Source organism: Aphanomyces invadans, assembly GCF_000520115.1.
Source record: "Aphanomyces invadans strain NJM9701 unplaced genomic scaffold supercont1.23, whole genome shotgun sequence".
Lineage (NCBI taxonomy): Eukaryota > Oomycota > Saprolegniomycetes > Saprolegniales > Verrucalvaceae > Aphanomyces > Aphanomyces invadans.
In genome coordinates this window covers 302,619-321,547 of record NW_008580168.1, presented here as the reverse complement: position 1 = coordinate 321,547, position 18,929 = coordinate 302,619, and the positions used below count along the sequence as shown (strand labels likewise).

General features: G+C 57.4%; 4 protein-coding genes across 7 annotated transcripts; 2 read left to right on the top strand and 2 right to left on the bottom strand.

Annotated features, from left to right (window-relative positions):
* H310_09845 lies at positions 1 to 721 on the top strand. 2 transcript variants are annotated; one of them, XM_008876022.1, is made up of 2 exons: positions 1 to 12; positions 52 to 721. In XM_008876022.1, exon 2 carries the CDS (start codon positions 310 to 312, stop codon positions 700 to 702), a length of 393 nt encoding a protein of 130 aa, XP_008874244.1. In that variant the 5' UTR covers positions 1 to 12; positions 52 to 309; the 3' UTR covers positions 703 to 721. The 2 variants fall into 2 exon arrangements, with proteins under 2 accessions (XP_008874244.1, XP_008874245.1); XM_008876023.1 differs by lacking the exon at positions 1 to 12 and having other exon boundaries at positions 53 to 127; positions 194 to 702.
* Positions 722 to 1,193: 472 nt separating this feature from the next.
* H310_09844 (hypothetical protein) lies at positions 1,194 to 9,590 on the bottom strand (the record flags this gene model as incomplete). The annotated part of the gene is made up of 2 exons (XM_008876021.1): positions 1,194 to 3,155; positions 3,204 to 9,590. 2 exons carry the CDS (start codon positions 9,588 to 9,590, stop codon positions 1,194 to 1,196), a joined length of 8,349 nt encoding a protein of 2,782 aa, XP_008874243.1.
* Positions 9,591 to 9,681: 91 nt separating this feature from the next.
* H310_09843 lies at positions 9,682 to 15,236 on the bottom strand. 2 transcript variants are annotated; one of them, XM_008876019.1, is made up of 11 exons: positions 14,653 to 15,236; positions 14,557 to 14,601; positions 13,244 to 14,502; positions 12,258 to 13,189; positions 11,846 to 12,138; positions 11,640 to 11,800; positions 10,529 to 11,564; positions 10,402 to 10,478; positions 10,144 to 10,354; positions 9,956 to 10,099; positions 9,682 to 9,900 (listed from the first exon to the last, which is right to left on the bottom strand). In XM_008876019.1, exons 1-11 carry the CDS (start codon positions 15,196 to 15,198, stop codon positions 9,745 to 9,747), a joined length of 4,860 nt encoding a protein of 1,619 aa, XP_008874241.1. In that variant the 5' UTR covers positions 15,199 to 15,236; the 3' UTR covers positions 9,682 to 9,744. The 2 variants fall into 2 exon arrangements, with proteins under 2 accessions (XP_008874241.1, XP_008874242.1); XM_008876020.1 differs by having other exon boundaries at positions 10,402 to 11,564.
* A 97-nt stretch (positions 15,237 to 15,333) lies between these two features.
* On the top strand, positions 15,334 to 17,593 carry H310_09842. 2 transcript variants are annotated; one of them, XM_008876018.1, is made up of 7 exons: positions 15,334 to 15,818; positions 15,883 to 16,266; positions 16,315 to 16,461; positions 16,519 to 16,676; positions 16,743 to 16,983; positions 17,035 to 17,201; positions 17,244 to 17,593. In XM_008876018.1, the coding sequence occupies exons 1-7, from the start codon at positions 15,354 to 15,356 to the stop codon at positions 17,491 to 17,493; spliced, it is 1,812 nt and encodes a 603-aa protein (XP_008874240.1). In that variant the 5' UTR covers positions 15,334 to 15,353; the 3' UTR covers positions 17,494 to 17,593. The 2 variants fall into 2 exon arrangements, with proteins under 2 accessions (XP_008874240.1, XP_008874239.1); XM_008876017.1 differs by having other exon boundaries at positions 15,865 to 16,266.
* The last annotated feature ends 1,336 nt before the right edge of the window (positions 17,594 to 18,929 follow it).

Below are 18,929 nucleotides of genomic sequence, written 5' to 3'. Positions count from 1 at the left end.
GGTGCCACTTGTGTACGTCCTTAGACGGTGGCAGGCATTCAAGATCGATAGGCTTTCGTCGTGGCGCCGACGATTCGTCAAGGGCAGTGCTTGCCGAAACAAGCACTTGCATTCCAAGGTGCCAAAGGTACCTCTGTGTTGTGGCTTCGGCAAACCATTTCTTCGTCAACCAGGAAACTCTGTTGTTGAGCAGCACCCGGCTCATGCCGATGTTCGACATATCAGTGTTGGGTTCATCGCGGCATAACAGCACGCTCCCCAGCTACGAAGTTGCCTGCTCCAAAGTTGCTGTCAGCCTTGACGTCGTCAATGCACTGTGCTGTCGAGGGCGGCGCCGTTGCCCGCGTCCCTGCGGTCGCTGGACAATCACATTTGACGGATTTTCCACCTGAATGCCAAAGTTTCCACTCGCAAACGTCTTCCCGTATAGCTCCCCCGCACCATCCCGACAGACAGCACACGCAGGCATGCCACATTCGACGCGTGAATGTCCACCAAGTGTCGCATAGGGCAAAGTGGAGCTTCTGCTCTTATGGATCTTTTGCCAGAGCCAATATACCAACCATTTTTCGCACCGCAGGGGCTACCCCAGGACTCTTCCGCCATTCCCTTCACCATGACGCAGTGAGGCGAGCGGCTAACGAATCCAACACCACGGTCGAGACAAAGGCAACGACACGGCATCCAAGGTCAGCAGTTTGATTCCGCGATATGTTTTCCAGCGCGCGCATCACCTCCATGTGCTTGCCAACTCGTCACTCCGTTCGGCACGGCCGTTCAACTCCGTGTCATCGCTTACGTCAAATTGCCATGGACGCTAGCTTCGATCCTTTAGAGTTGGCAAGGACTGCATGCGAGTGAACGATGTTCTACAACGCAATTGCCATAGTGCAATCACCACACGGATATGAACCAGGGGGTACAAGTGCTGCACAACCAGCCACCAAGGGCGCTCGGACAAACTAGCCGAGGATGGCGTCGAGCGAGGATTATAACTCAAAAACTTTGACCAGCCCACTAGAAATGGACAGAGTGCATCGAATCCACTCAGTACACAGCCTTATGGCGGCGTTGGTGCATGCGTTGTCGCCAACTGTCGGCACTAGTTTGCTACATTTCATGTCAATTTTGCACATTTCAAACGCAATCGTATAGCTCAGTCTTGTTTGAGTACTTCAATGGCGACCTGAGCCTCATTCTGCAGTCAAACTCAAGGTATTCACCAGCTTTTCCAAGTCCGATTCCGCCCAGTTGCGCAGTTCGCCACGGGCCACGATGACGTCTCGAATTGCCAATCGTGCTGGTGGGCACGCGAGCAACTTGCGCAGCGCCTCTTCCATAGGTCGGGCAAATCTTGTCTCGCCATTGTACAGCGCCAGGGCGACTTGGTTGTGCTTCGACAGCGAAAGGTGCGTGGAATCCGTTGGTGTTGATGGAGAGGATTTGTGGGTCCCAATCCACGAATTTTGATGGGAGAGCAGGATCGTCGACAGCACACGCGAGTCTCGGGTGGCACATGGGAGCATGGCGACATTTTCCACCTTCACGGGTTGCTTCAGATAACCACACTTGTTCCACATAATCTCCAAAATCCCATCCGCTTCCATGTCCGACACAACGAGCACGTCGCCATTTCGAAATACAACCACCATATCTGCCATGCGCGCATACTCGATCGACGTGGCGGTCGAAATAGTGTTTAAAAACGAGGCTGTGGCATACAAGGTATCGGGCCACGCGACTGCACCCAAGGCAGAGGTCGAGCCCCCCAGTGTCGTCGCGGCCTGGGCCAATGGAATGACCGTCGTTGAAATGTCATGCACGCTCAGGGCCGATAAGACAGATTCGTAGCGCCACGACTTCTCTACTCGCGCCTGGAGCGCGACTTGCTCCATCTCTTTCTCTTGCTGCTCCTCTTGTTCGATCTGCATCTCTCGTTCGCATTCGTCGCTGCACGCCATGACTTCGACGTGCACTTCAGCCGCATTCGATGCCACATGCGCGTTGATCCGCGCGGCCACGGTACATTCGCCATGATCAGCATCCACTCGACTCCGGACGATCGACGATAGAAAGTGACGGCTCAATGGGGGCTCGTACAAATCCGACAGCGCCCAGTGTTCTTTGACGACGCTGTCAAACCCTGCTTGCTGGCTCTTGCAAAAAAACAGGCCTTGGTCAGCCCACACGGCTAGTCCAGATTGAATGCTGGTAGCAGTGTTCTTGACCACCCATTTCAAGATGGCGGCAATGGTCAACGATGGCAGGGCTTGCTGGACTTCGGGTGGCACGGCCAGAACCACGCGTTGGTGTTTCCCGAGCAGACGAAGGCGGCCAGCGCCCTGCATTAACTTGTCTTTGGTCAGGTTCGGCCCCAAAGTCAACACGGCGATGGCCTCTGGATGCAATTTCATGTCCGTCCCACGGGATCGTGCGTCGTCAAACAGGACAAACGAGTCTCTTTCTTTGATCGGAGACTCGGCAAGCAGCACTGCCGTTCGCGTGCTGGCGCTTTGTGACATCCAACAGTCTTTGGACGGGTCGAAGTACACAATTGCGCGAAACTTGTGGTCGAAGTCGTCGTGGTGGAGCATGTAGTTGCTGATCGCGGCATTTGAAGTGGCTGCCAAGAGCGACCCCGTGTCAATCAAAGCATCGTAGCCACCAGCCAATACAAAGTCCACCACCACTTTCCACGCATCTCCCTTGGCCAGCGCGTCGACAGCCACTGTGTGCGTCATGAGCGAGTCCAGCATGAGTCCATTCGTCGCCAGCAGTTCAGGAAGCGGGGGCTCTTTCGGGACGATCTGGACGGGCAAGATCGGGTTCGACTCGTTCGTGCCAGAAAACCCCTTGGCACGCGCAGTGTGGGCCAAATTCCATGCTGACGTGGCAATGCGAGCGGGATATTGCGCCATATCTTTGGGAAACACACAACGGCGCAGCCAAAAGTTGATCAAGTGGGTCGAAGACGCCAGCTTGTCCACCAAGAGCGTCATTTGTGGGCCGTTCGTTGGGTCTAGCTTCGAGCACTTTTGCAGCATGTGCGCTTCCTTTGGCTCCAGTTCATCGCGAATCGGACCCATCCAAGATTCAAACTCGTTCGTTCGGGCAGACAGCCCCATCGACAAGAGGACATTCACGGCTTCCATGACCTAGAGTCAATCGCCAACCTGAGTTGGCGCCACGAGGTCCAGACGTACCTGAGCCGCACTGAGACCTTGGTAGTAATACGCTATCGTGGTCAACAAGATGGCGACGTCGGGTTGGCCAAATTCTGCGCGGGCGGACGGCACATCGGCCGCTCGAAACGGGATGGCCAAACGTTTTGGGTGCCGCTTCGGGTCGACGCCAAATTGCACTCGAGGGCGCTGTTGCAGACAGTGCTCCAAGATTCCAAACCCAAGGAACCCTCGCAGGGCCAACAACCACGCGTACTGGGGAGTGTCCTTGACGACGTGGAATTCTTCTACGTCCACACTCTTGTCAAGAATGCATCGCATGAGGGTGTCCTTGTGCGTTGGGCCTTTCTGCATCCAGTGGCCAAACCATGCGTGGGCAGACGGGTGGACGAGCCAGGCACTCAACACAAGTCGACGAAGCGTCACGAGGCTCGCTTCAGGTACGTCGGCCTTCAGCCGAATCCCTCGATAATGACACTTCGACTTTGTCGTGGTGGTTTCGAGACAATGCTCCTCCATCCATTCTTTCAGCGGGCCGCGACAGGTATTCAACACGTCCAGCAAGTCCTGCGCAACAATCGCGCGAGTTTCGCATTGGTCGAGCTTGGTGGGAGTGCCCATGGCATATACCAGTTGGTAGCGGTGGTGGAGCAGCGCGTCACACTCGTCGAAAATGTCCACGTACTTCTTGGCCAGCAGCGCCGCAAGCTCGGTCGCTTTGGCGTCCTGTACATACGTATACTCGTGGTACTTCATCTCCAGCGACAACCGGTGTTCGGGGGCGACGATGTAGCAAGCGTTCTCGATCCGTTGGCCCAAGATCGTCAAGCCAAACGACGTCAGGCTCACTTGTCGATGAAAGGGCTGGTCCACAATGCGAATGCCCAGCGTCGACGCGCACAAGTGCTGGTGGAAAAAAGCAATCGTCTCGCGCAAGATGGGGCCAAGGATATGCACACGGGGGACTTGACCGAGAGCCGTGTAGTGCAAGATGAGCATCGGCAAGATCACGCGCGTCTTGCCCAGGCCCATGTTGAGTTGGCAAATCGTGCCAGATCCCTCGCGGAGCAGGTGCAGAGCGATTGTAGCCTGCTCCGGCCGGATTTGCAACATCCCTTCGACCTCAAACACGAGCCACCGAGGATGGTCCGCAATGCTCCACGTGCGAGTGACTTGGAGTTCCCGAACAACGAGGGCGTCCGATCCGTTGGTCTGAACCAGATGCAACAGGCGGCGCAACCGCGCATGCAACACGCATGTGGCCAAGTACAAGTGCGTGGCTTGTTGGAAGGCGTTGATGGCACTGGGCGAAAAGTACGGGTTGAAGTGGAGAACGTCGTTGGGCGACGTGGCCCATATCAGGATGTCGTGCGGCGTCACGTTCGGGAGCCGATTGCACGCCAAACGAAGCCGCATTCGATTCGCATAGCGTGCCGGCACACATTGCATGACAGTGTCCTTGAGGTAGCGCTCCAGCGCAGTCACGTTCCGCTCAACGTTGAGTTGAATCTGTCGCAACGCGTTGTCCAGGCCTTGGATATTCGTGATCGAGGGCTGTTCCAATGCTTTAAAATGCTTCCAACTCGATTTCAAGTCGGCGACAATGCGTTGTTCAATCGTATTGCCCTTCCAATCCTGGAACGGAAAGGAATGGCCGACACGGCTTTTCGTAAACGACACCAGCGACAACAAGACCTTCTCGACAAGGGCCACCGACTCCACCGGCACGGGGCATGCAGGCAGGACGTCGATAGAGTGCAAGCCAGGCGGAGGGTCATGAAGCCGAGGAAGAAGGGTCGGCCCAAACGTTTCCATCATCTCGTGGGGGTGTAGCTTCCGTCGGTGCTCATTCCACGGCATGCGTGACGAACTCAACGCGCGAAGTTCGCTCATAGACGCACAGACAAACGCATTCGGCGACTCGGTTCGCTGGTCGCCCGAGACGTCGTAGTGCACGAGAAACGCTCGATCCAACGACTGCTTGGCGTATCGATCACACAAAATCGCCAGCGCGGGCTCTTTCTGTGCGAAGGCAGCCACATTCGCCAGTTTCTCGGCTTCTAGCTCGGAATAGGGACGAGATGTCCAGCATTGTCGAAGCAAAAGCAACGCCATCTCCGATCCAGTCATCCCTACGTGGGGGTCAGGCAGCGAGCAACTGGACGCCGCGAAGATTGCCGCAAGCTGCAGACGGGCGGCAATTGAGGTCGCTGCCAACTGGTTTGAATGGGGGGCCACTTCGTACGTGTAGTACGTCAACGAGGCGTTGCAAGCGCTCGACACGTCGACGGTGACTGACCTATTCCGAGCAACCACGAGCCCGTTCGGGACAAGAAGAAGTGTCGTTGGTTGGCCAGGGGCATCGTGGATTCGCTCCAGCACGAGGTATCGCTGAAAAAATGGCGGCAATTCGTAACAGTGCTGTACGGTGGCCAAGCAAAATTCTCGAAAGTCCAAACTCCGCGGGCTGGACGTGTATCCTTTAAATGTCAAGCCAAAGCGGGGCAGATAAACGTTGAGTTTGTCGTCGGGCGTCAGCATGGCATGCACATATTCCGCACTTTCGAACTTGGACAGCACCGAAGCAATGGATGGGATCGTGGAGGCGTCGACGAAGCGTCGGAACGAGTGCCGCATGGCCAGCATGTCCGCGATGTCGACGTCGTGGTAGCAAGACGGCACTTCATAGCATCGATGGGGGGCGCCAAGCATGGCAACGACTTGATTCGCGCGAGATTTGAACGCTGGCGGGCGGAAGAGCAAGAGCTCGTTCTGGCGATCCACCCAGTGCGAATGCATCGTCCGCAACCTTGTGGGGAGCCCACTCAACCACGACTCCGGGGTGAATTCCACCAATTCCAAGCGTCGGTCGCAGTAAACCGCTTGAATGCAAAGGTACTTCGAATTGTTGTGCAGACTGAGCTCCATGTTGGCGCCGTCAAACGATTGCGTCGTCCGAAACACACCGTCACTCGTGGCGACCACGTCAAAATCGTGCTGGTCAACGTACCGCTTGTACGTGGCATGGTCCAACACCGCTCGGGGAAGGCGAGATGGAGGATTCCCATTCAGCAGGACACATCCCGTCAAGACGTTGATCATGTAGTGCTCAACCTTGCCGTTCACAGTCGCCGTTGTTTCATAGCACATGGACTCGGGCACGCGCGTCCAGTGCAGCGGGGCTGGCGGCAGGTGGGTAAACACGCCACGAAGCGCGTGGCTGAGGGAATCGTCGCACTCTGCCGTCGATAGCACCGAGCCGACAATGCCTTGCACTCGGGACGCCATGGCATCGGCAACCTGCACTTCCATCCACGCCAAGTCTGTCGCCATCGAGCTGTCCGTGCCAAACAAAACGCCGTATCGAAACTTGACAACAAAGTCGACCAAGTTGCGCGCGTCGGGCGCAGTCAAGTCAACCACCGACGACTGCGCCAAGATGCCATACCCGTACATCAAGCATTCCTTGGCACGCAGTTCGAGGCGGTGCGACGGGGGCAACTGGTCGGTCTCCATTTCTTCGTGGATGATGGCCACCCATTCTGTTGCCACCGCCACCAGTTCGCGGGCAAGCTCCCGTGCTTGGGGGTAAAGTTGAGACAGGTACGATGCCATCTTCGCCGCGGCCACAAATGCTTTGTAGTCTCGAATGGTGTCCCGGATGAGACTGATTTGAAGAGCGAGCCCGGCATACCATTTGTCCAACCACCCCTGCTCCAAGTCGCGCTTCCATTCCAAATCCACCGCGTCCGTGTCGGCGAGCTCGCCAATGTGAAACATTGCTTGGCAAGTCACACTCAGCACAAGTGGGTGGCTCCAGGGAAGCGTCGATGCGTACAGCGCCTGGACAATCTTTCGAACTTGTTGGTTGGGGAATGCGCGCAGCGATCCGAGCGTCAAATACTCCGTCTTGGACATCTCTCGGGGCATCATGTGCAGGTTGGCGTAGGAAAGGTTACCTCGCGCAGAGTCCCCCGCAGTGGCTGGCGCTGGACACTCCATGAGCCACTGGAGCTTTCGATCTTTCAGTTGCTCCGTGAAAAACGCACGCATGTGCGAACGATGGACCAAAAACGGATTCAATTGTTGCGACCAATGCAGGCCAAGCTCAAACCGGGTCGGAAACCAAAACGATGGGTGGGCATGCGTGATGCCATCCACATTGTTGGGACCCCACGTCGACGGAATGCGAATCGCAAGGGGAAAGCTAAACCAATGCCCCAGGCTGGCTTTGTGGCACCCTCGACGTTGAAACATCTTTGCATTGTAGTGCTGTGCCCATGACGTGGGCGGATGGGCCACTTTCACATCTTGGACGATGAGCCCTGGAGCTCGTGGGACGAGCGTGTACTGCGATGCGGCAGACAATCGCGCCAACGTGTTCAATTCCGTCGGGGCCAGGAAAAAGAAGAGCACACTTCTCGCTCGGTCGGCAGTCTCGGGAAGCGGGCACACGACATATCTGGGAGGCACAATGACTCGAGCGATCTCCGCTTTCTTTGCCTCCAACGCTTGCTCGGCTCGTTGCAAACGCTGTGATGCATCGGTGGCGATGCATTCGGCCGCGAGCACTTCGTCCGATTTCTGTATATAGAACTTTCTTCTCGAATAATATTGGCGCACTTCAGGAAAATCGATGACAGCTTGTGCTAGTGCTTGCGTCGCTTCGTCCTTTGTGATACGTGCGGCAAGGACGGCAGATTCCAACGATGGTAATTCAGCTCGCAAGACTGCGGCTTGGGCTTGCTTGGCTCGAACCTTGTCCATATACTCGTCCATTTCCGCTTTCACTGCGTTGGATTCATCCACCCACCGCTGCTGTATGGCAGGGTTTATCTCTCCAAATCGCCGGGCAAATTCTATGGTCCCATCGATCGCAGCCAGTGAAAACAGAGGCAACGGGGCTGCCGTGTTCACGCGGCGAATGTACCGCGCAACCTCCCGCGCCGCGTCGACTGCCCGTTTGTCTGGCAAGACCAGACAGCCGAGATCCTTCCAACTCAGGGCCGTGGCGTATTCCGACACCAGGGGGAAGGCTCGGGCGCAATGCTGATGAACCAAACAGTACCCGACCCACGTCACGACCACTTCGTAGCTTCGAAGCATTGACATCATTTGGTGGTGCCCACCCCCGTTGGACTCTAGCCAAGCCGTCACCATCCCAGAATACGTTTGCACCAACGCGTCGAGCGCAAGCACATCAGTGGGCGACAAGTCCATCGGGCACTTGGAAGATGCCAAGAGTTTCGCGCACGACCACATCAACGTGTGCACTTCATAAAGGACCAACAAGCACGCATCTGGATCGTGCCCTGCCTTCAACCGTGGATGGCTGTTGATCCAAGCCTGCATCTGTTCAAAACTGGCCGATGTCACCTTGTCGTGGCATGAATAGGTCGGGAGGGATCCGCAGTAGGCCAAAGCGCGCGCCCGACGCTCTTGGGTTGTCATAGGCTTCGATGGCGAAACTTTCGGGTCCAGCACGTCGGTGGCCATGCCAGGAACGGCAACGTCGGTCGGCTTGGTCGGCGTCATTTCCAGTTGCTTGGCTTGGGTGTCCTTTGTCCGCACATACGTTGCATCCAAGTTGGCTCGTACAGTTTGCAGTTGGGTTGTGATCTCGGCCACGGACGCTCCATGATCATCCATATCGATGGCCCCGAGGGCAATGGCATCCACAAGATTCATGATACAGTCGATCGCGTTGATGTCCGTTGTCACATCGAAGTTGTTCGCGAGCCACAGCAAAAAGTGAATGCGGAGACGCGTAAACGTGCGGGAATCACCCAAAAAGTACAGGAGGGCGGCTTCGACGAGAGGATGCGCCGTCGTCCGTGGCAACGTTCCGATATGTATCCCCATCATCGCGTGCTTCGTCGACGCGGCGGCACCGTCCGTGGCGAGCGCTTGATGCGCCAACGCTTGCACAAGAAGAGGCGTTTTCCGCCAGTCGCCGTCGTGTGCATGTCGCGAAGTCCGATGTAGAGCGGCATCTTTTGTCAGCAGCTCGTCCAGCTTCTGCTTGAACAAATCCACCGAGTCGGTGGGCATCGTTCCAAGGTCCAGCACCGTCGTGCTGGTCGGCAGCACAACCATCGTGTTTCCAAATGACCGACACGATAGATTCGATTGCCACGTCGCTGGGTACAGCAACACCACGTGCGACAGCTCATTATACCCGGCGGGAATGACAAACACGGCGCACCCGTACGCCGGGAGCCATCGACACGGAAGGGTTGTGAGCGCTTTCAATGGTGGCGCCAAGGCAGCTTGGTCGTCGGCACTGGATTGTTTGCAAAACGCCATGAATGCAGCAACGCTGGCTTGGACATTGGCCTCGGTTGACTTGGGCAACGGCGCGCGGTGCGGTACTTGCACAATGTCGTCGATAAACGCGTTCACATCCATTGCGCTGGTGCTGGCAACTTTACGAGTGCCTGTTTGCAACTTTGCCATCCAACTGGCACAACGATTTGCAACGTTGCAATGCCATCCAACTGGCACAACGAAAGCCAACGGCCACAACGAACACAAACTACATTCAACTCGACTTTGGACTCGACTAGATGGCGTCGACAGCTTCGGCATTTAAGCCTTCGTAGCACGTCAGTCCATCCTTGTTGACCACGTCGTCTTTGGCACCCTTCTCCATCATGTACTCCATCAAGTCATGGAATCCATACGCGTGCGTGTAGTGCAGCACGGTTTGTCCATTCAGCTACGCGACAAACGTTAGATCATACCCGCGATCGTGGCACACGCGGGACGCTTACGTTTTGTGTATTCACGTCCGCGCCCTTGCGAAGGCACAGCTTGGCAATGCGCTTGTTGTTGTTCTGGCATGCGATCGAGAGCAGCGTGTTGCCGGCGTTGTCCTTGGCGTCGATGGGGACGGTCCAGTCGGGTTGGTTGAGTAGCTACGCACTGTCAGGACGCCAAGGACGACAGGGCCACCACGTACGTTTTCGACTTCGGCGTACTTGCCGTGGCGACACAAACTAAAGATGTGCTCGAGTTCCATGGCTTCTTTGGCGGCTTGGGTGGCCACTTCTTGCCGGGCTGCATGCTCATTCGCGTCGATGAAGGCTGACCCGGCCACGGCGGGCGTGTCGTTGTCTTCAACAGCCAGCGACTTGACAAATTCGCAGTTGAACAGGTCTTTGCCAGCCACCCTAAACAAGCCATCCATCACACAGGTGCGTGGGCAGTCGAGTCGAACCATGGATCGTAGCCGACGGTGAGCCACTCGTCCGCCGCCGTTCGCGGCCGAACGATCCCCATACTCCGCGGTTGATTCTACAGTGCATGCGTCGGCCACATCCAGAGGACACCTCCTGCGTTTGCACCTTGTTGTTTAACGAAGGCAAGTAGTTTGCTTCCATCTTGACCGTCTTGGTCGTGGTTGCGCACTGAACAAAGTTTCGTGGCAGCACCGCCACGCTTCGATGGACAGCGCCACGAAAGCCATCGACGGCCGTCTGGCTCTCTTCGCTAAAGTCGACGGGCTGGTCCACCCACGTGACGCCTTCGCCCGGCGGCGGATGCGTGACAAACTCCGTGCCAAACGGGTGAGGCACTCGTTCTCCTGGTGGCAACTCGTCCGGTGTCGCATCCAACACCACACTGATCTCTGTCCGTGTCGTCGTGGCCCCGAGGTCGTCCGCAGCTGAGGCATGAATGCTTCCACGACTAGGGATCGCCTGGGTTGAGGGCAAATCGTCGCCGTCGCTCGCGCTGTCCTCCGACTTTGCTTCCTCGAGAAGACTGCTGCCCTTCATCCCGAGACCCATCCCTAGCCCAATGCCGAGCTGTAGCACGTCCAGGACGTTTGTCTGGCCCATCGACGCCCCGAGTGCTTGAGTCAACGTGTCGATCAATTTCTTCGTTTCTTCGTTCACAACGGGACCTGTCGTCGCGACGGGGGGTTTGACTGCATGGAATGGACTGGATGCATTCTCGCCAACGCGAGGTGGCGCGCCAGCAGTGGTGGTGGTCGCGAGGGGGCCATTGCCTGTGGTCGGTTTGGTCAATGTGGGCTGGAACGACAGCGGGGGCACTTGAATTCGAGACATCCGAGGCGGGGGAGGTTCCTTTACGACAACCACGTCAGGCTTAAGCACAATCGAATGCTTCTGCGCGCTGATTCGAACAGACTTGACTCTCGCGTCGCGCTCCATCGGACTTTCCATGGTTTTGGTCAAGTACTTGCGCATGTCTTGCTGGGAATACCGGGCGTCCGCCCCTCCTCCTCCTACGCCGACCGTGGCTTTCTCGGTCCGGCCATCCACGACCACCCCTTCAATGTCGCCGTCGTCGCCGCGATGCTTCTCTTGGTCCATGAGCGGTCGCTCCCAGTAAGTGATTCCCGTTCTCTTGTCATACCTATCGCGTTCGCAGCGCGTGAAGCAGGAGCGGTCGAGATGCGTCAATCGAAGGGGAGGTCGCATGATAGCGTACCAGTACGCAAGCCCATCGTCCGTGACGAACTCTTCGAACGGCGACCCCTGCATGAATGCCCAGCTTCGGTAGATGATCGGGATGCATTGGCCCATCGCGCCGTCCACGTTGCAGTTCTTCATAAACTCGCCGGGGTCTTGGGACCCCAAGTTTGTAAAGCACTAACGCGTGACATGAGCTGTACGATTGCGGCGGCGATGTCCGACCTGGGGCTGGTTGCGGGTCGACTTGCCCATCCACAGCAAGTGAATGAACTCGGCGATCGTGCTCTCTCGTGTTGTGGGCTCGCAGAACGGGTAGTACCGATCCGCCCGAGTCGTGATCGTCGCGTTGAATGCAGGCGTGTTGAACGTGAGGACGTCGCCGGACGGGACAAACGTGACGGCGCGGGTTTCGTCCGGGATGTCGAGGCCCATCCATTCGAGGATCGTGCGGAAGCCAAAGAACGCTTCTTCGCTCGTTTGTTCAGGTCGATTCACGCACGGTTCCACCGCTTCCCCTGCCACAGAATACGCCCCCGTGACGTCAGATCGTCACGAACGACGCCGACCGTCGTCGACGATATCGACCACCCGTCGACAGTGCGGCAAGCTCAAACACGAATGCATTACCACGTACCTTGCACAACAACCATGATGGTCGGGGGTCGGCGCGTGTTGAGGGCATGCTCCAGCGGTCGGACGACGTACTTGAACGTCGTTGCAGCGATTTCAAAGCACTTGTAAACTGCAGACGAGTCGGGCGTCGGCTTCGGACAGATCGACCGTCGGTCCGTGACGGTGAAGTTGCCAAACTGCGGCGGAACAAACGTCGTCACGACCAAATAAATGAGAAGCTCGGCAACGAGGCCCCCGACCGCGACGTTGTCTGCCGTCGGCTTGCGGCCAAAGTTGGCAAAGAGGACGCAGCTGGGCGGCGTCACTCGCGTCCGTCTTGGTTTGTCGAATCCGACGGCCGGCGTGCACGCTTTGATTTGAGCCATGGCGCGGTACAGCGACGCTTGGCTTTGTCGCGCGCAGAGCCGTTCGACCCACGAGATTTTGTCTCGGCCATCGATGAACCGATTTGGCACGGGAAGAGGAATCTGGTCCAGGAACGACGGCTGTGGCATCGGGATGCACCGCCTTGGGAGCAATTCATACGTGCGTGGGAGGTAGAGGACCTTGGGCACGGGGCACACGGTCTGGAGGACCCATTGACGCAAGTCGTGGGGCGCGGACGGGCTCATCGCGATCACGTCAAGCGTCGGGTTTGGGCTAAAGCTCCTTTGCGTCACTGGTGCGACCGGGTGGAAGTGGACGACCGAGTCCGAGTACGCTTGGCACCACTTGCCATTGCGCAACGTGTCGCGGAGCTTCAACAGAGTCGGTGGCGACGCCTTGGACACATTGCCAAGACGCAGTTGCTCCAAGAACGACCGAAACCACGCGCGTGTGTGCAGTTTTCTCCTCATGGTCTTGTTGAACGCAGACAAAGTCGCGTCGACGGCGCGGTAGATAGGATGTCGGCACTCGATCACGGTGATGTACGCCTTCCGCTGCTTGTCGTAGCTAGTCCATTCGCAGCGTGAGGGCATCGGACTACGATCGAGGCAAGCAGCGTACCGCAACGAGCTGTTGGCTTTCATAAAGACCTCTTGGATTTCTTCGGCGCGGTACTTACGACGGAGTTGGTCGATTTCCCAGTTGGAGCACATGAGCGCGCTCTCGGACGCCGGGCGCGCGCGCGTGTCGTACGGATCCTGATGCTTTTCACAGAGGCAACCTTTGATGGCGCTCCAGCATGCAAAGCACTGGGTCATCGTGGGGAGAGCGTCCTTATCCGAGGGGCCGCTGGATGATCGAGGTCGCTGCTTCGGGGGGGAGCGGGCCACATTCTGCGCGGAAAACCCAGAGTCCGCGACATCTCGAATGCGCAGGTGACGCGTTGCCGGGGGCGGTTTGGCCGACTTCTTCTTGTGAGACGATGATCCCTTGTCTTTGGCTAGCACGGCAACCATATACGTGTCTGGCTTCTTCCCGAGCACGACGTCGCGCGCCACACCAGACGATGCCAACGACGGTGACAGCTCGCCGGTCCGGTCCGGCCGGCGGTACTTGTCCCGCTTCGCATTGAACGAGATGGACGACGTGAGAAGGGACGAGACCGAATCAAACTTGGACACTTTGAGCGCGTCGCGGATGGTGTCGCGCAGCTTGTGGTTCTTCGACCCGTCCGCGAGGAAAAGGGCTGTGTCGTCCATCCAATCGACCATTTCGCCGTCGCAGGCAGAGTCAGCAGGATGATGGTTTGGCGGCGACGTATGGGGCTGGCTGTGAGAGCAAGGCGCGCTGTTGCTTTGTCCACTGCTCGTGGAGGGGGAGTTGCTTTGCGTGACTGACGCCATCGTGCTGGGAATGTCATCGTCAAAATCTTGCACGAGAATCATGGGGGGCTGCGGTGTCAGGACAGGTAACGTGTGACTTTTGGCAGCGACCTGCATCGACACGGCACACGAGTGCGGCGTTTGAGTTTTGGGCGAAAGGGGGGGTAGCGATGAAAAGTGCCCTTGGTTGTTGTTGTGCGGTGCTGGGCTCAGTGCCTGCGCTCCCATCGTCGACATGCCCTTAGTCGACGAAGCCTTGGACAGTGGGGGAAGGGGCGATGCAGCGGCGGTCATGGCCACAGGTGGCTCCCACTGGCTTTGCCCAGTTTCAGTGTTGTAGTACCAGGTCTCACCGCGGTCGGGGTCGGTGATTTCTCTCCATGCAGCTTGTATTGCGTGCAGTTTGGCTTTGATGCTCTCGTCCTCATGCTTTCCCGGGCTGACCTGGCGTTCGAATTGCCGCCTCCGAACGAGGAACCCTCGCCCAGACGCCTGGATCTGCAGTCGACGACAACGGCATGGGTTTGGAAAAGATGGTGGGAAAGCACGTACCTTGATGGCAGCTAGGGTTTCGCGGTCTTTCGAACGAGTTTGTGGCTATAGGGGCACGGTAAATTCAAGCGCAACGGGGTACAACAGATAGATTACGCTGTTGCCAGATTCGACTTCCGGTGCGGGGAGGACCAACGGGTGTATGCTTTCGTGAGCGGTTCGCTGTCGACTCAGCCGATCCTTTTCGTGGTCAAGTACGTCCAGTTGTTCTTCGAGGGCTTTCTTTCCTGGGATCGTGGACGGGACAAAGATATCTGCCGCCTCTCGCACTCGGCTCTCTTCTTCGTCAAACCCAAATGCGTCGCCTGTGTCGAGAGGCGCCACGGCGAAGGGAGGTTCGATTGCTGGATTTCGTTTGTCTTTCGCAGCATTGGTTGAGCTCTCTTCCAGTCGGGCTGATGGTGGGAACGTGTCAAGCACTTCGATCGTGACACGGCCCACGACTTTTCTCGGCCGTTTTCGAGACGGGGACACAGTCGTGATGCGCTCGAGCAAGTGGTGTGTTTCGTTGGCGATGGCCTGCACGTCGTCGTTGGGGTTCTCCAACGGCAAAACCACTACAGCCTCACCCTCCTGCTTCTTTGACACACCATCCTTCTCGCCCTTGGACTTATTGCGGCGACGAAAGACCGGGAACGGCATGAGTCCGTCGCCGCATGGAACGGCGGCCGCGAAACTGCTCGGCGCAATCGCGTAACGGCGGTCAATTAAGTTCGGTAGGCTGACCATCGCACTTAAACGATGTATGCCTGCATATCGCACTTAACCGTGCACTTGGTCCGCAGCCCAATTCGACAATGGACTTGCTGGGAAAGCTGGCGCAGGGTGGGTGTGCCGCCGACGGCACGGTAGCTGCGCGAAACCCGCTGTCGCAGGCACTGGATGGCGTGATCCGTGCGGGTCCGATGGGCAGAGCTCAGCATCCGCATCCTTTGGAAGCTCCTCCTGGACACATGATGGTACATGACATCCACCAGGCGATGGAAGACGCTGCAAGAGCGCACATGCACGACCAGCCACCGCCGTTCCATCACCACGATCCACGCAGTGTTAGCACCATGCCTCATGCTGCACAGGTCGACATGAACCACGTGTGGATGCAAGAACAGATGCAACGCAACACCTCCCAACGGCACATGGAGCAGGCATTTCGTAACGTCGCACCCCAGCAGCCCCAAGCAGCACCGGCCATTCAAGACGATCGAACTGCTTTTATACGTCCACAGCAATACCATGGCCCGCCGCCAGCCTATATGCAGCAGGTACTCTCGCTTGTCCCATGGTTCACCGCCTTACTCCTTGGAAAAGATAACATACCACCCGCAGCACTTGATGATGCCGGCGCCGTCGTTCATGCACCAGCACCACATGGAGCCACAGAGCTTGGTAAACCTCCACCAGCCGTCGCAGGAAGTCCAAGCAACACAGGCAGTCGAAGAGGCAGCAGCGACTAGTCGACCAGACTCGTCGGTGACTCAACGTGTATCGCGGGACGTGGCCAACACCTTGCGTCAAAACAGTGACCCGAGGTTCCAGAACAGCGAGTTCGTTCAGTTCATGGATGCGTTGGGGTCCGGTCGCGCGGAGCTCGATGATGCGGGCAACACGGTGATTCACCACGACCCGGTCGACACGGACGAGTTGGCCGATGCGCTCAAGCGGGACTTGACGATGGGCGGCGATGCCGACGGATTGGATGTGAATGCTCTGGTAGGCTGGTCCATTTCGACGGCGCAAAGTGAGCGACGTGACTTGCAGGAAGAGATTTGGGCGAAAGCCATGCAGGAAGGGCAAATGCTCGACCCGTTTGAAGGAACGTGGTCGTCCGCCCACGACCCGGCGAATGCTACGTACGAATTTGCCGAATCGAATCCGTACACGTCCGACTCGAATGCGTTTGAAGTGGTCGGTGGTCCCGATGTTGCCGGCTTGTGCTGTGGCCAACCCGACGAGGTGTCGTAGGGGTGCGCTCAGTTTCGGCAAGGCAACTTGAAGGACGCGATCTTGGCCTTCGAGGCTGCGCTGCAGGACACGCCAGACCATAGCGAAGCGTGGCGCATGCTAGGCGAATGCCATGCAGAAAACGATCAGGACAAAGAAGCAATCGTGTGCTTGAATCGGTGCGGTGGCTGCAGCATTAACTACGATTGCTGACCCCTAGTACATTGACTCAATCGTTGCGGTAGGGCTGTGGAAGAAGACCCGTACAACCTCGACGCGTTGCTAGCGCTGGGCGTGAGCAACGTGAACGAGCTCAAGTCCCATGGCGCTCTCACGATCTTGCAATCGTGGGTGCAGCATAATCCAAAGTTCCATGGCCTTCAAGTCGAGCTCGACGACGCGTATGGCGACGGCAGTCTCATGGACGAAGTGATGCAGTTGATGCTTCAAGCCCAGGCATATGATCCCCACGATAGCGACGTTCAAGTACACGTCGACGGGTGCACGGCGCAGCGAATCTAACGCGATTCGCCGTAGATTGTGCTGGGCGTGCTGTACAACGTCTCTAAGGACTACGACGCGGCCGTGCGGTGCTTTCGAGCGGCTGCAAGCGCCCGCCCCGACGAGCATTCGCTGTGGAACAAGCTGGGGGCGACTCTGGCCAACTCGTCTCGGTCGAACGAAGCCATTCCAACGTACTATCGGTGCGAGCGCGACCGCGAGGCGGATTTGTGACGGGGTCATAGGGCACTCCAAATCAAACCGAAATACGCCCGGGGGTGGCTGAATCTGGGCATATCCCATGCCAACTTAGGGCAGTACGAGGACGCTGCCCATTGCTACTTGCAAGCGCTGCAGCAAAACGACCAGGCCGACCACATTTGGAGCTACCTCCGCATTGCGTTCACGTGCATGGAGCGATTTGACCTGGTCAAGCTGACCGACATCAAGGACGTCGGTGCGTTCCGCAGCGAATTCAACCTGCTCACGTTGTAAGCATGTCAATGGAGCGATGGTTGCTGTGTCGTGGCCATCAGAGCTAGCTCTGAATCGACCATCTACCTCGGGAAGAGGGCATATGATGGTTGGACCCGTGAACGAACGTATTTGTTGCCTACAGGAGCACTGAAGCCCAGTGGAGCGGGTGGCACGTGGCAAGGGGCAGCTCCGTTCTCCTCCAAGAGCTCCATCCTCGTCCACGTGCGAGAAGTATCGATCGATGTGGGGGTGGACCCCACAGTGATCGACTTTTGGCTGCGTGGAAGAGTCTATTTCCCGCCATATCGTGCTCCCGAAGGTCTGTTCTTTTGCAGAGCCAGCAAGCGGGATTCCAAAGCGCCGTCGCAAAATACTGGCGGACCTCTTGGGCCTACATTCACCAAAGGTCCGGGCACGAGGGGATGCGATGTGCCGTGGCGGGTAGACGAGTGGTCGGCGCGACGTATGTAGCTGACGTCATGTCGTACGGCGACGATTGCGAACGAGAGCTGCTGCAGGTCGGGCAAGAGGGGCAGCAAGAGGTTGAACAGGTCGCGCTCCAGCCACGAGTGGAATAGCCGTGAAAAAAGGATCCATCCGGTCACCCTCAGCTTGCACTGCATTTTCAACATCTTCCGTTGGCCCAGGCCGCGAGGGTTCGAGCGGCTTCTGGACTGACTTGCCCCGCTGCGCAGCTAGCTACCCACGTACTGGGGGCAACCAGGCATGTCTAGGCGGAAATACAGCAGCAGAGTCGAAAAACGCCGCTGCAAGCCATCGAGGGAGCTCGCGATGGATGCTTGTGAAGGAGGAATTGACGTGAGAGTGAAGCGTCGAGGGGACCAAACCAAAACTCGCCGACCATGACGGGCAACCATGCTTGGCTCGGGCCTTCCTCGCACATGACGTCGCGTTGCTGGCTTCACTACCCTCAATGACAACATGTACAACGTCGAGCCTGAAAGACTGCGACTGGGTCCTGTATAGCAGTCAGGTTTGCCTGAGGTTGGCAACCATGGCGGCCATGCTCATCCTTTGCTTCAACATATTGCGACGCTCTGTTGTTGTTGAGGCGATTTCGAGTTGACGCCCAGGATCGAATTTGCCCAGTTGTGCCGTCCACCGCAAGGGGCCACGATGATGGCTGCACGCCTGCTGATGAACGAACAAACTACTCAAGCATTGCCTGTTCGATTGGGTCGGTGAATTTGTCGCTGATGTGCTTGTGCTCGACGGGTTGGAGGTCACACATTCGGCGATGCTGTCTGCCTGGACGAGTCTTCCGATTCGCGATGAACTGGAGCCAAAGGAAGCGCACATGCTGCAAAAGTGCTCGAAGCTAGACCCGACGAACGGCCCACAAATGACGCTCTTGGTGGACGAGCTGGCGTCTTCGACCCACTTGATCAACTTTTGGCTGCGCCGTTGTGTGTTTCCCAAAGATATGGCGCAAT